This window comes from Cetorhinus maximus, chromosome 22, assembly GCF_964194155.1.
Source record: "Cetorhinus maximus chromosome 22, sCetMax3.hap1.1, whole genome shotgun sequence".
Classification (NCBI taxonomy): Eukaryota; Metazoa; Chordata; class Chondrichthyes; order Lamniformes; family Cetorhinidae; genus Cetorhinus; species Cetorhinus maximus.
Window position 1 is genome coordinate 3325715 of NC_135900.1, and position 15741 is coordinate 3341455.

The 15741-nt window shown below is 47.0% G+C and overlaps 1 protein-coding gene across 3 annotated transcripts in view; it reads right to left on the minus strand.

Annotated features, from left to right (window-relative positions):
- LOC144696406 (putative E3 ubiquitin-protein ligase DTX2) overlaps nt 1-15741 on the minus strand; it is a 40603-nt gene that overhangs the window by 18227 nt on the left and 6635 nt on the right. For all 3 annotated transcript variants that reach the window (XM_078567653.1, XM_078567654.1, XM_078567655.1), the window contains exons 2-6: nt 11091-11238; nt 9415-9559; nt 6678-6798; nt 6485-6572; nt 4512-4614 (exon numbers count right to left, since the gene is read on the minus strand). In XM_078567653.1, coding sequence (XP_078423779.1) covers nt 4512-4614; nt 6485-6572; nt 6678-6798; nt 9415-9559; nt 11091-11238 — 605 coding nt within the window. The remainder of the gene's footprint in view (nt 1-4511; nt 4615-6484; nt 6573-6677; nt 6799-9414; nt 9560-11090; nt 11239-15741) is intronic.

The window sequence follows — 15741 nt, forward strand, 5'->3', positions numbered from 1 at the left end:
AAATTCTTCACTTGATCAATTTTTGGACTTTTGTTCACCTGCTGTTTCTCCGAAAATGGCCGCCGTGCTTTCTGCTGCTGGGTCCCTAAGCTCTGGAATTCCCTCCCTAAACCTCTCCATCTCTCTTCCTCTCTCTCTTCTAAGATACTTCATAAAACCTACCCCTTTGACCAAGCTTATGTTCACTTGACCTAATATCTCCTAATGTGGATCGAGGTCAAATTTAGTTTCTTAACATTCCCGTGAAGCGCCTTAGGGCATTCTACTGCATTAAATGCATTATGTTAATGCAAGTTTTTGTTGTCCAGTGCAGTAGCCTCACAATGTAATGTAGCTGGCACAAACAAAGGCAAGTATAACAGTATCTAAACCTGCACACACACACACACACACACAGCCCAAAATTCCAACTGGGCCAATCACATAACGGGAGAACAGTGGAGCAGATCTCAAAGTCCTGGGATGACCATGAGCTAAGACACCAACTGCAGCTAAGAGAACTGTACCCCTCCAGGGGGAAGGGCCAAGGTCAGGCAGGACAGTTTAAAGGAGGCTCCTGAGGGAAAGCTGAGTTTCCTAGGGGAGAATTTTCTCCCTGTCGGGCGGGCCATTTGAGAGTGGGCGCAGGCGGGCGTGGAGCCGATCACCGCCCGCGATCAGCTCCACGCCTCCATTTTACGTGGGTCGGCCAATTAAGGCCCGCCCAGTGTGAAAAGCGGCTCCCGAGGACAGCGGGAGTGGGCGGGCGGCGGCTGGAGTGCAATGACTGCAGGGATCAATGGCCACCTGGCGGCCTGTTTAAATAGCGCGCAGGCAGCCTTGCAAAGGCTGTGAATCATGGCCAACAGAAGGGCTCCCCACAGCGCTGCTGGTGAGCAGGCCAGACGAGAGAATTGGGCAGCGGGGTACTGTGCCCCTCGCTTTTCCGATGAGTTGCCTAACTGCTCTCCTGGAGGAGGTGGCAGCATAGCAGGAGGTCCTCGTACCCCAGGATGGGAGGAGGAAGCCCCCCCCACCTGACCAAACATGCCAGGGAGGAGGTGGCATAGTGAGCTCCCATGGCGTGGTGCGATGCACATGGGTCCAGTGCCGCAAGTGTTTCAATGACCTCTTGCACTCGGTAAGGGTGAGTACCATGTTGGCCTAGGCCACTTAACACAGCAGACAGTCTTTCCCCCCAGTTCCCCCACCCCGCCCCCAGTTACAGCATTGCATCATCCACTGCCTGTTTCCCTCGCTAGGTGGGCCATCAGAGGTTCATAGGTAATTCCATGCCCAGTTCACCCTGAGAGGGTAGTGCTGAGATGGGTCCTGCACCCGCAGCATGTGTGACACTGACACCCGGAGTACTGTTTTGGGGGATACTTCAAGGATCTGCACCTAGGCGCAGTGCTGGAACTGCAAAACATGTCAAAGTCAGGCTGCTGACAGGCTGGGAGGGGAGCTTCTAGGTGGGGGGGCACCCATCCATCTGCTACCCTCAGTGTTCCACGTGCTTGTGCCTCCTTGCTTTGCATGGTTAGACCGTGTGGTGGCAAATGTGACAGAGGCAGCATGTGGGCAAGTGGGGGGGTGGTCAGCCCTGGCTTCTTGGTGAGTGTGTAGCAGCTGCGAGGTCACAATTCACTGGAGTCCTGAAATGTCCCACTCAGGCTGGGGTGGCAGGGATGTGATGGCAATCCAGGTACAGGGTGGACTAATCAATGCTCCTCTCTCCCTTTCAAGAGAATACTGCACACAATGCCTCCGAGCGAATGTGGACTGGCGGGAGCCAGGCCCAGTTGGCCATAATCACCAGATACGAGCAGGAGGCGATGGAGCTGGAGACGCGGCATGAGCCCAGGTCGACCTGTGGCAGTGAGGCTGGGGTGCCACGGGGAGGTAAGATTGTCATGCACTGAGGTCACCATGTGTGTTCCAGCAGCCATGCCACTGTTCAATGCTCAGTGATTGAAGCTTCCAACATGGGTTGACCATTGATTATGGAAGGATGAGCACATAATGATCCGGGGGCCAGGCATGCATATTGACATTGTCTCCACTTTAACTAATCAAATGTCCCTGTTCTTCCTTTCAGCATCACCGGAGCAGGGCTGGGAGGAGGAGGCAGAGGGGCCACCTCTCACACCCGAGGGCCCTGGATATTTCGACTCATCAGCATCATACCACCTCTGCCAGGCAGGCACCAGCGCAGATACCAGCACCTCAGTGGGAATGAGATCATCAGCTAGTGTCCCGAGGCACAGCGGTGAGGGCACTTCACACTCGCTTGAGGTGCGGGCGGAGACAGAGAGTGCCCATGGCGCTGGCAGTCGGAGGACTGGAGGGGACCAGACACATGCTCAGTCGGTGCTGATGATGTGCCTCTGGAGTCGTCTTTGAGGCAACAGACGCTGGAAGTGCAGCAGGGTATGCGGGAGGATCTGGCGGAGATACGTGAGGCTATGCGTGGCATGGTGCCCGTGCTTGAGGAGTCCACGTGGAGCATCACCGATGCAATGAGCCTCATGGCCAAGCGCCATGCTTCCTCCATGGAGAGAGTGGCGACTCTCATGGACAGGCTCCTCCTGGAGTTGTGTTCGAACCTGCAAGCTCTCACTGCAGCATTGACCTCAGCTGGTCAGTGCCAGTATGGGAGATGGACATGGTAGTGGATGAAAGTCAATGCAGCCTGAACAGAGCGTCTGTCACCTGCTTGACACAAGTGTGGACAGCTGACTGGGAGATTCTGCAAAGATCACCCACCAACCCCTGGAAAGAGCCAGAGATATAGAAGTTGAGAACAGCTGTGACCTTCATCGCCACTGGCATGGGGTACTCACCCACACAGTTGGCGCAGATCTCAGGGCCTATCACCTGACAGATATAGTTGACTGTCTCTCTTGACAGACGGAGCCTCCTTCGGCATTGCACCTCAGACATATTGAGGTTGCTGCTTTGCCACCTGTAAACCCCGGCAGCAAGATAGTGGCGTCTTCTGTGGCCCCTTCTGCCTTGGACTACCTGTTGGCCCTGCGGCCCTTGTGCCTGTGCTTCTCCTTCCACAGGTGGCTGAATGTGGACTCCTGGCCTCCTCCCTCTTCTGGCCCTCCCTTCCTCCTCAGAGGAGGTGCCTCCAGTGGAGAGCACAACTCCCATTCCCAGGGTAAGGGAAGGCTGCCTGAAACCAGCAAGGCCCCAGAAACGATGTTTACTCCAGAGTCCTGACCTGAAGCCTGTTACTCCTGCCCAAGCAGCTGTGAAGAGTTTTGAAGTATTCCTGCTCACACAGGCAAGTATCAGTAACTTTAAGCATTAAATATCTGACAAATACCACTGGCGACCCCACTCACCCCTCTTATCCCGCCCGTGGATGAGGTTTATAAAAATGTGCCCTACCCCACCCTACCCGTTGCGTTCATGCAACGACCTGAAGATCGCACGGGTCCCGAAAAATCGGCATCAATTACTGACTCAGGGACCTTAAGGGGCCCGTTAGTTAATGGCGAGCACGCATCGGAGATCATCGCGAGCCCGCCCACCGAAACATCACGATGCCGTGTGGTGACGTCAGGACGCTCGCCCGACGTCACCGCATGCCATTTTATGCGTTGGCGTGTGGGGCCCACCCCCCACACGCTAACGTGAAAACTCTGGCCCCAGTGTTACTGTGATCGAACGCCGCCAAGGTTAACTCTCTCTGGCTGATTTCTGGAATCATTCCTGTGAGCTCAGAGAGAGACTGGCCACAGCTGTCAGCCATTCCACTGAGGACTGCCAAATAAGTGCTGGGTGCGATTCCTTGGGAGCTCCCCCATCACACTTCCGTGAGGTGTCAGCTCAGTGGGTTGTACGCTCATCTGTGTCCCAAAGGTTGTGGGTTCAAGTCCCACTCAAGCAACTTGGGCACAAAAATCAAGACTGGCACTCCAGTGCATTACTGAGGGAGCGCTGCCCTGTCAGAGTTGCCCCCTTTTGGAAGAGATGTTAAACCGAGGCCCTGCCTACCCCCTCGGGTGGATGTAAAAGATCCCGTGGCATTAATTCAAAGAACAGAGGAGATCTTACCAGTTTCCTGGGGCCAATACTCAGCCCAAATCAACATCACAAAAACAGATTATCTGATCATCGCTGCTTGTGGGAGCTTGCTGTGTCCAAACTGGCTGCCACATTTCTAACATTACAACAGTGAATACATACTAAATATTAATTTCCTCTAAAGTGCTTTGGGAAGTCTGGTGGCCTTTTATAGGACTATAAAAATGCAAAACTGTCTTGCTCTTGTGGAGTGAGTGGGGGGGGATGGTGGCAAGAAAGGGCGGATAGTTGTAAGATTCACTCAACCACCCAGACCCCTTCTGGAAGTTTCCTGGACTTGTTTAACGGGGCAGAATTCCAGCAGGATTACATTTCGGCTGATCTGCATTTCTGTGTCTGGCAGCTGAACCAATTTCCTCTCAGGGAAACCCCGTGAGATTCCAGGATCCTGGTTTCTTGGTGACGGATCTGAAACTCCAGATTTATGTACCTACCCATCTCCTGTATTCCAACCATTGTTCATCATCAGCTTGGAACTGCCAAGTACAGCAGGCGGGCGGTGTAGGTAGAGTCTGGTGAGCCACTGCGTCTGAAGTGCTGTAGATTTCAAAATCAACAAGTTACTAAACTTTCCTTCTCTTTTTATTAAAAACAGCTTGCTTTCTCTTGTCCCCACCCGCAAAAAATTCACTGGATCAAAAGACAACTGTGGCAAAGGTTATGGGCAGGCAACCCAGGAAGGAGAAAGACTTGCATTTACATAGCACCTTTCACATCCTCAGGATGCTCCGAAGGGCTTCACAGCCAGTGAAGTACTTTTGAAATGTAGTCATTGCTGTAGTGTCAGAAATGTGGCAGCCAATCCGCGCACAGCAAGCTCCCACAAACAGCAAGATGGTAATGACCAGACAATCAGCTTTGTTTACTTTTTGGTTCAGAGATAAATATTAACCAGGAAAAGTTGCCCTACCTCTTTATGTGTGAATAGTGGCTTTGGGATCTTTTATGTCCACTTAGGAGGGCAGATAGGGCTTCAGCATCTCTGGCACTGCAGCACTTCCACTCAGTACTATACTGCTCCTGGAGCTTAGCTAATGCTGACCTCTAACATCTGCTACAAGGTGTCAACGTCACTTCAACAATGATTTCTCCATCAAGTCTTCCTGCCTCAGAAGGCATCACTCGAGGAGGGCTTGCCCAGCTGACTGCCATTTACTGTTCATTCCCTGGCACCTTGACTTCAAAGTCCTTTGCCTTCATGTAACATCCTCCAGATGTTTGGAGGGAGAAAGCCTCCCAGCTCGCACCCCTGTCACCTTTAGCATGTGATTTAGGCTGACGTTCCAGTGCAGCACTGTCAGAGGTGCCGTCTGTCAGATGCTATTTGTGGGATCTTGCTGTGCTCAAATTGGCTATTGTTTTTGCCTAAATAACAAAAGTAGCTACACTTAAAAAAAAAGAAGTAATTTATGGGCTGTAAAATATAACCTTTGTTGTTTTTCAATAATTTAATTAAAATTAGGGAATCCTTTTTAAACTGCTCCAGTTCCTGTCCTTTGTACTGTGCCCTGACTCTGGCAAAGGAACGGCTGTGTCTCTGGCATTGAATATTTCCACGGATTTATCCCAGGGATAGAGCTGTTTCTCTGCAGCTACGGATGCTGGGTAAAGACCTCTCCAGCCTCCTGAAAGTGTTTACAGGAAGTACAATAATCATTTTGAAAATAAGGAGACCTACAAATCCATAGAGAGCTGATGCCATTCACTAATGTGTCCAGGATTTATAGATTTAACTGTAATTGCACCTTGGTCAATGTCAAGCTTCCAATTACATCCATTCTACCGGTTAAGACTGAGGAAATATGGCACCTCCCATTAGTGGAACAAGCAATTTAAAAAATCTACCTTTTAAAATTGGTAAAAGTTGTTTAAAAATTACAGAGCATATTGTAGCCTATGAAACCCTTAGGATAAAGCAATTAAATTTTTAAAACTCTCATCTTTGTTTTCAAATCCCTCCATGGCCTCCACTCAACCCCCCAACCTAATCTCTGGAACTTTTTGCAGCTCTGCAACCCTCCGCAATCTCCGCACTGCTCCAATCCTGGCCTCTTGAGCATCCCCAATTTTAATCGTTCCACCATTGGCGGCCATGCCTTCGACTGCCTGGGCCCTAAGCTCTGGAATCCCCTCCCTAAATCTCTCCACCTTTCCTCCTTTAAGTCGCTTCTTAAAACCTACCATCTTTGGCCAAGCTTCTGATCACCCTACTTTCTAATGTATCACCCTAATATGTGGGTTGGTGTTAAATTTTGTTTGATATGAGCCCCTGTGAAGCACCTTGGGAAGTTTTATCATGTTAAAGGTGGTACATAAATGCAAATTGCTGTTTCAGGATAACTTGCTTCAAAGTTCCATTATTGCTTCAGATAAATTGGATTTTTTTTCTCTTTGACACTTTACTAACCTGTTTTCATTCTGACTCGCTGGAGTAAACAGTGACCTCCTCCTGACCTTTCTCGTCATACCTGTTTGAACATTAGTCTGAATCATTGCTAAGGGTGGAGGAGAGAAGAGAAATACATGTCATATTAACAGACTAGAACAGTTCCAGGCTGACCACACTGTAGCACACGAATTCTACTAAACAATCTCCATACCTTGAAAGTTAATGGTGTAATTTGAATTTCCAACTTGAAACTTGTAGACAGTTTGAGGAGCTGCCTGGAATTGGTATTCAATATCAGAACTTTTAATTCCTGCTGTCCTGCCGCTGGTGCCCTTGACAGAAGAAACAGATGTTTTAGCAGAGGGTACTGGATTCCAGTGAGGGCTTCTGATTATTCCCAACATTTCCATCCCTTTGAGTGAAGACATTTCTCCTCATCTCAGTCCTAAATGACTGACCCCTTATCCTGAGACTGTGCCCCCATGTTCTAGCTTCCCCAACCAGGGGAAACAGCCTCTGTGTCTCCCCTCTCAATCCCCTTCAGAAGCTCATATGTTTCAATGAGATCACCTCTCATTCTTCTAAACTCCAGTGAATATAAATCCAACTTAATCAGCCTCTCGTCATAGGACAGCCCCTCATCCCAGGGACCAATCCAGTGAACCTTCACTGTACCGCCTCCAATGCAAGTATACCCTTCCTTGAATATGGAGACCAAAACTGTGCTAACTCAGCCTTCAGTCGACTGAGGAAAAGAGTATTTGAAGCCCAGGATATGAAACCCAAGACTAAGGTCATGGTTCACCAGGCAGCAATGATCCCCATGCTCCTATATCTTTCGGAAGACTTGGACAACCTACAGCAGGCACCTCAAAACACTGGAGAAGTACCACCAGCGGTACCTTCGCAAGATCCTCCAAATCCAGTGGCAAGAAAGGGGGTCCAGCAACAGCGTCCTCTCCTAAGTTAACATGCCCAGCATCAAGGTGCTAATCACTCAAACACAGCTCCGCTGTGTGGGACATGTCATTCATATGCCTGACACCAGACTCCTGAAGCAACTGCTCTACTTGGAACTCAGTCATGGAGAAGGTTCCCAGGAGGTAGTTGTAAAACTTTAGGGATGTCCTCAAAGCATCCCTGAAGAGATCAAGCACCCCCATTGACATATGGGAGACCCTGGCCTGTGACCAACCAAAATGGAGGAGGTTTATCCTGGAAGACACTGAACACATCGAAAAAATTTGTCAGGAACATACAGAGGTGAGGTCGAGGCATCGGAGAGACTGCACAAACCTCCAAATACCTCACCTACCCAACTCCCAAGCACCACCTGCCCTACATGTGGCAGAGCCTGAAGATCACGCATTGGACTTATCGGCCATCTCAGAGCCCATCAAACCGAAGCGGAAGCAAATCACCCTCGATCCCGAGGGCCTGTTTAAGAAGAAAGATTTTAGTGAGGATGTGATTACGCTTGAGAGGGTGCAGAGGAGATTCACGAAGATGTTGCCAGGAATGGAGAATTTTGACAATGAGAAAGGATTGTGTAGGCTGGAATTTTTTTTTGGCTGAGGGCAGATTTAATTGAGGTGTATAAAATTGGGCCGAGACGGAGTAAATAGGGATGACCGATTTTACCTGCGCAGAGAAAACAATAGGCGGGGAGGAGATATTTACAATGATTGATTAGATGGATTAGCAGGGAGTTGAAGAGGAATTTGTTCACCCTGGAACTCTCTGTCTGAGAGAGCATTAGAGCAGAAACTCTCATCACATTTAAGAATACTTGGATATATACCTGAAGTACAGTAACCTACAGGTATGAACCAAGAACTGAAAAGTGGGATTAGGCTGGATTACTTTATATCAGCTGGCACAGACTCGATGGACTGAATGGTCTCCTTCTATGCTCTAATTTTTTTACGATTCTGAGTGTATGATTTCTCCCTTGTATGTTTATCTAACTTCCCCATAAATTCATCTGTGCTAGCCCTAGAATCATAGAAACTTACAGTACAGAAGGAAGCCATTCTGCCCATCATGCCCCTGCTGGTTCTTTGAAAGAATAATTGTGCTTAGCTCCATACCCCTGCTTTTTGTCTGTAGCCCTTGGGTCAGAAGGTTGTGGGTTCAAGTCCCAGTTCAGGACCTGGGCACAAAATCTAGGCTGCCATTCCAATGCGGCATTGAGGGAGTGCTGCACTGTCAGAGCTGCCGTCTTTTGAATGAGAGCTTAAACCGAGGCCCCGTCTACCTTTTCAGTTGGATGTAGAAGATCCCATGGTGATATGTTGAAGAAGTGTCGGGCACCCTGTGTCCTGGTTGACGTTTATCCCTCAATCAACGTCACAAAAACAAATTATCTGGTCATTATCATATTGGTGTTAATGGTATCTTGCTGTGCACAAATTGGCTGCTGCCTTTCCTACATTTCAACAGTGTCCACACCTCAAAAGTACTTAATTGGCTGTTCTGGGATGTCCTGAGGTTGTGAAAGGCGCTATATAAATGCAAGTCTTTCTTTCATTCGTCAATTAGAACTGAAAGCTTAACACATTAGCCGTTATTTTCCAGCCCCTCACGCCAGCGGGATCTTCCAGTGCCGCCGATGTGAATGGAGATTTCAATGGCTCAGCGGCCTCGCTGCGGGGGAACCTGCCGTGGGCCATGGGGGGGGGACTGGAAAATTCCGTTCATTGTATGTAAATTATCTCATTGACTTGATTTAATATTGGGTATTAACCAGAGTGTTCAATGTTTCCAAGCCTTTGAATTTGTATGGGAGACAAAGGATATAAACAATATCCCATAATACCCCCATAAGGGCAAAAGGATATGATAATATTCTATTTAAAAGCAACGTTATATGTGCTGCATTCAGTGAACTCAGATGCATGTTGCATCCGCTTCAATGTTAAATCCGTTCCAATCTTCTGTAATCCTACCTGAACTCCATACTCCCTCCAGGAACAATCATCCAGAAAATACCAGATGTAGTCATTCTTCGGTTGGGCCTGTGGGAACGTCAGCCTTTGTAGTTTGAAACTGCTGCCAACAACCTCCATCTTGTCAAAGTTGAGACAGATTGTTCTACAACCAAACAGAAAGGCAAAAGTAAGTTTGGAGTTAGAACAGTCGGTATTCACCAATACTTACAGTACAAAAGGAGGCCGCTTGGCCCATCATGTCTGCACCAGCTCTTCGAAAGAGCAGTCGTCCTTAGCCCCACATTCCCCACTTTTTGTTCCTAACTCTGTCAGTTCCTCATCCTCAAGTATTCGTCCAACTCACTTTTTGAATTATTTATGGAATCAGATTCCACTACCTTTTCACTTAGAAAGTTCCAGATCCCTACAACTCCCAGAGTAAAGGAATTTCTCCTCACCTCCCCTCTAGACCAGTGAGTTTAAATCCAGGGCCTCTGTTTATTGACCTACTCACCTGAAGGAACAGCCTTTCCCCATTTACCAAACCTCCGATCCTCTTGACAATCTCGATTAAATCACCTCTTAAACTTTTGTCCCAAGGGGAGCAGTCCTAATATTTCCCATCCCTTCCCCCTAGTTCTGATGAAAGATCATTGGCCTGAAACGTTAATTCTGTTTCTCTCTCCATATGCACTGTCTGACCTGCTGAATATTTCAGATTTCCAATATCTGCAGTAATTTGCTTTTGTTGTAAGTTTAGTCTGTTTATTTTCTTTCATTAAATCAGAGTTATACTTCCCGGGAATGGCACAGTAAGAACGGATAGCAGTCACTTTGTCATTCTCTCACTGTAGGCAGTAGAGATCAACTGAAACTGGGGGTGAGGGGAGAACCAAGATATAGAGTCACACAATACAAAAACAGGCCTTTGACCCAAATATTCGATCTGCCAGTGTTTACACTCCACACAAGCCTCTGTCCACTCATCTTCATCTAACCTATCAGCATTACCATCAGCCCCTGTGCTGACTGACCTGCACTGGCTCCTGATTAAGCAATGCCTTGATTTTAAAATTCTTATCCTTGTTTTCAAATCCCTCCATGACCTATCTCTGTAATCTCCTCCAGCCCTACAACCCCCTGAGATCTCTGTGTTCTTCTAATTCTGGCCTCTTGAGCATCCTCGATATTAACTGCTCCACCATTGGCAGCCATACTTTCAGCACTCTAGGCCCCAAACTCAGGAACTCTCTCCCTATACATCTCCACCTCGTCACCAGTCTCTCCTCCTTTGAGATGCTCCTTATAACCTTTGATCTGATCTAATGTTCCCCCCTTTCCCCGTAGCCCTGCAAATGTTCCGCTTTTCAAGAATTTATCCAATTCCCTTTTGAAAGTTCCTACTGAATCTGCTTCCACTGGCCTTTCTGGCAATGCCTTCCAGATCACAACAACTGACTGCACCAAGAGAATTTCTCTTCACCTCCTCCATATCCAGCTTTATTACCAATTATATTAAATCTGTGTGATCACCTGCCTATCTATTTTGTCAAACTCCCTTATCATTTTGAACACTTGAGGGAAAGGCAATAAATGTGAACCTTGCCAATGGCGTTCACATTCCAGAAACAAATTTAAAAAATGATAGGTTTTCTTCAGACTGTGCTATTGGGGTGCCTCTGTGTTGCACTTACCCGTGTTGATCAGTGTGGAGATGTATTCCTTCTGCTGTAGGCAGTGTGTACTGTGCTTCTATTATCTCATCATGGGCCACATCCAACCATTGATTCCCATCGTGAATCTGCCACTGGAATGGTTTCTCATCCAACCTGCTCTCTGCAGCTATCAAAGAAATAGGAAAACAAGACTTACTTATGTTTACAAGGCATCTTTCATACTTCAGAATGCCCCGAATGTTTTATAGTGACTTTACTTTCGAAGTTTTGTAATCTTGGAAATATGACAGCCAATTTATGAACAGCAAGGTCCCAGAAACAACACAGCAACAATGACTAGACAATCGTTTTTATTGATGTTGGACCTGGTTGAGGGAGACACCAGAGAGAACTCACCTGCTCTTTTTAAAAATCTACCAGGAGGAACCCTCCACCTTCCGACAACTCCCCCCAGCCCCCCACCCCCACCACCCACCACCCACTCCAGGCCCAGCCCAAACCTCCTTCCCTGACTAGCCAAACCCTCACTCCAAATTCCAACAACTTACCTGACAGGTTCTCCCTGGCTTGAAAGTGGCTGGACCTTTAAACTTACCTGGTTTACCTGGGAGCAAGTGCCATAAAAAAGGGGCGTGGCCTCCTTCACCTCCAATTCAGCAGTGTTCAACTAAAAGCCTCAGGAGCGCGCTGCCTTGCACAGTTCTCACCTGGCCTGAATCAGAAGGTCGGGCTAGCCAGGATCGAAAACATTTTAAGGTCAGGAAGTAGGAGCGGAGTGGCAATCCCACTCTGACTGCGATGCCGTGGAAGTTCAGGCCCATGAAGAAAAAGGCCATTCGACCCATTGAGTTGATGCCGGCTCTCTATAGTGCAGCCCTGTTAGCCCTGCAAACAGACCTGGACAGTAGGTTTTAGTGTTTTTAATTCATTCATAGGATGCGGGCTTCACTGGCTGGGCCAGCATTTATTGCCCGTCCCTAGTTGAGAAGGGGTGGTGAGCTGCCTTCTTGAACCGCTGCAGTCCATGTGGCTAGTCTGACTCTAGACCGTTTTTAGTAAGTTTTATATACATCATTACATTATATTCACTGTAGTGGGCTAACAAGGTCAAGGAGCCATTTTGTACTCACACTGGGCTAAACAAGTTATTTTGTATTCTGTACTTTATAATCAATCACATGTATTAATCAAAAATTACTGTATAATTAGTAAACGGCCAGAAACGGATGATTAAATAAGTAGTGAACCTCAATATATAATTGAAGAATAAGTAGTTATTAAGGTCTGGTAATATTCTAATGTTTAAAGTTTAAAATATTAATTTGCTGCTGTTAGTACTGTACGTGGGAACAGAGAGCATTCAGCTACTCTCCTTGACTACCTAGGACAGGTGGCAAGAGAATAAATGAAGACTTGTCCAAATTCAGCTAAAGAAATATCATGAACCATCTCATTGTTTAGCTTCATGGAACGATGCACGTGAATGGTCACAGCCAATAAGATTAACCCAGTAACAACTCTGAGCAATTGGCTAATTACAGCAGAACCGATTTGAGATGAGATGACGCTAATTCAAGGGTTAAAGGTGGGTTTCCAGAACCATCTTGTTGCTTGCGAGCTGGACTGTAATTGTTGTGGTACTGAGTGTTCCTTGGGGCAGGATTTCAGGAAATCACTGTCAGTTCGGGAACCTGAGGAAGATTCACACTTCCACCAGGGGTGATCGTCCAATTGAGGTTGTAGAAGTTGGCCATGTATTTCTTCAGTCTACCTTTTTCTTTTAAATAGACTGATATTATTTGCTATTTCAGAGTCCTGTCTTGCCTTGTGGTCAAAGTCTCTTTTTAACAAAAGCATTTTAGAGGGTCAATTTGGAACCCAGTAATTAGGTGCATGCCAAAACCCATTGGGAAGGTAGGCTTTATTATAATTAATTAGCAATTATTAATTAATTAACACATATTGGAGGTGGCAGGGCAGGTGATTGCAGGATGTGGCAGCTTCTGGATACCAGTGTGATCCAGGGCAAACGCATCTGGTGTTTGCGGCTACAGGAACTTCGGCTCCGAGTTATTGAGCTGGAGGCCGAGCTGCAGACATGGCGCCATATCAGAGAGGGGGGAAGTTACCTGGACATATTACTCCAGCAGACAGTCACACTCCTTAGGATGGACTCTACTGATTTGGACAGTGGTCAGGGACAGGAGGGTGTGTCTACAAGTGAGGGAGGTAGGGGGACCCAGACGGTAGGAGTGCAGGAGTCTCAGCCCTTGCAACTGTCCAACAGGTTTGAGCTTTATTTAGCTTGTTTGGATGAGAGTGGGGCTTCAGGGTGGATGAGCTAACTGGTCATGGCACCGTGGTATAGGAAGCTTTCAAGTGGGGGCAGTTACAAGGAATGTAGTCGTAGTCGGGAACAGTATAGTCAGAGGGATTGACACTGTTCTATGCAGCAAAGAGCACAAGTCCAGACGGCTGTGTTGCCTGTCCGGTGCCAGGGTTTGGGACATCTGTTCTGGGCCTGGAGAGGAACTGGCAGTGGGAGGGGGAGGACCCAGTCATCATGGTCCATGTTGGTACCAATGACATAGGCAGGACAAAGGAGGAGGTTCTGCATAGTCAGTATGAGGAGCTTAGTGCCAAATTAAGAAGCAGAACTTCAAAAGTCATAGTCTCTGGGTTATTACCTGAGCCACGTGCAAACTGGCACAAGACAAATCAGGTTAGCTCAAAGACTGGTGTGAGAGAAGTGGGTTCCGGTTTGTGGGGCACTGGCACCAGTACTGGGGAAAGTGGGATCTGTACCGTTGGGACGGTCTACGCCTGAATCGTGCTGGGACCAGTGTTCTTCCGAGCTGCATAACTAGGGAAGTAGAGAGGGTTTTAAACTAAATAATGGGGGCAAAGGATCAAATTTGGGAAGATGTAGTAAATCAAACAGTAGAGACAAGGCAAAAGAGACAGGTATTGTTACAGGGAATGAAAATCAGAGTGTGACAGGAAGGGACAGAGATTACAAATCTAACAGTAAATCAACAGATGAGACTAGAGGTTATAAAAAGAATAAAATGATCAAACTTAAGGCTTTCTATCTGAATGCATGAATCATTCAAAACAAAACAGATGAACTGAGAGCGCACGTAGAAATAAATAATTACGATTTGATAGCCATTACAGAGACATGGCTGCAGGAGGACATGGATTGGCACCTGAATATTAATAGGACATTTAGGAAGGACAGGAAGCGAGGAAAAGGTGGGCGGGGTTGGGGGGCGGGGTTGGTGGCTGTTAGTTAATGATGGTATTAGCACAATAGAGAGACATAAGACGTAAGAAATAGGAGCAGTAGTAGGCCATTCGGCCCCTCAAACCTGCCCTGCCATTCAATAAGATCATGGCTGATCTGTCCCAGGCTTCAACTCTTCTTTCGTGCCATCTCCTCATCGCCCTCAGCTCCCCGATATTTCAAAAATCTAATACCTCCTCTTTAAATACTTTCAGTTAACTAGCCTCCACAACTCGGGGGTAGAGAATTCCAGACATTCACTACCCTCTGAGAGAAGAAATTCCTTTGCATGTCAGTTTTAAATGAGTGTCCCCTTATTCTGTAACTATGTCCCCTAGTTTGAGATTCCCCCACTAGTGGAAACATCTTCTCAACATCTACCCTGTCAAGCCCCCTCAGAATCTAGTACGTTTCAATAAGATCACCCCTCAATCTTCTAAACTCTAATGAATAAAGGCCTAACTGTTTAGCCGTTCTTGATAAGTAAACCCCTTCATCCCAGGGATCAGCCTAGCGAATCTCTTTTGAACAGCCTCCAATGCCAGTATATCCTTTCTTAAATACGGGGACCAAAACTGTACACAGGGTGTGGCCTCACCAACACCCTGTACAGTTGTAACAAGACTTCCCTATTTTTAAACTCCAACCCCCTAGCAATACAGGCCAAAATTCCATTTGCCTTCTTAATTACTTGCTGCACCTGCATGCTAACTTTTTGTGTTTCATGCACAAGAACACCCAGGTCCCTCTGTGCTGCACTTTTTTGGAGTCTCTCTGCATTTAAATAATTGTCTGCCTTTTGAATCTTCCTACCAAAGTGCATGACCTCACACTTTCCTACATTAAACTCCATCTGCCAAGTGTTTGCCCACTCACTCAACCCATCTATATCCCTTTGCAGATTCCTTATGTTTTCATCACACCATCCTCTCCCACCTATTTTTGTATCATCAGCAAATTTGGATACATTACACTCTGCCCCCTCCTCCAAGTCATTAACATCAATTGTAAATAATTGAGATCCCAGGACTGATTCTTGTGGCACTCCACTAGTTATGCCTTTCCAACCTGAAAAATACTCTGTCTTCTGTGTGTTAACCAATCCTCAATCCATGCTAATACATTACCCCAAATACTGAGAGCTCTTATCTTGTGCAACAACCTTTTATGTGGCACCTTATCAAATGCCTTCTGGAAATACAAATACACGGTTCCCCTTTATCAACTCTGCTTGTTATATCCTCAAAGAATTGTAACAAAGAACTCTAGATAATATAGCCATATAAATACTGTGGCTACAAGAGCAGGTCAGAGACTAGGAATCGTGTGGTGAGTAACTCACCTCCTGACTCCCCAAAGCCTGTCCACCATCTACAAGGCACA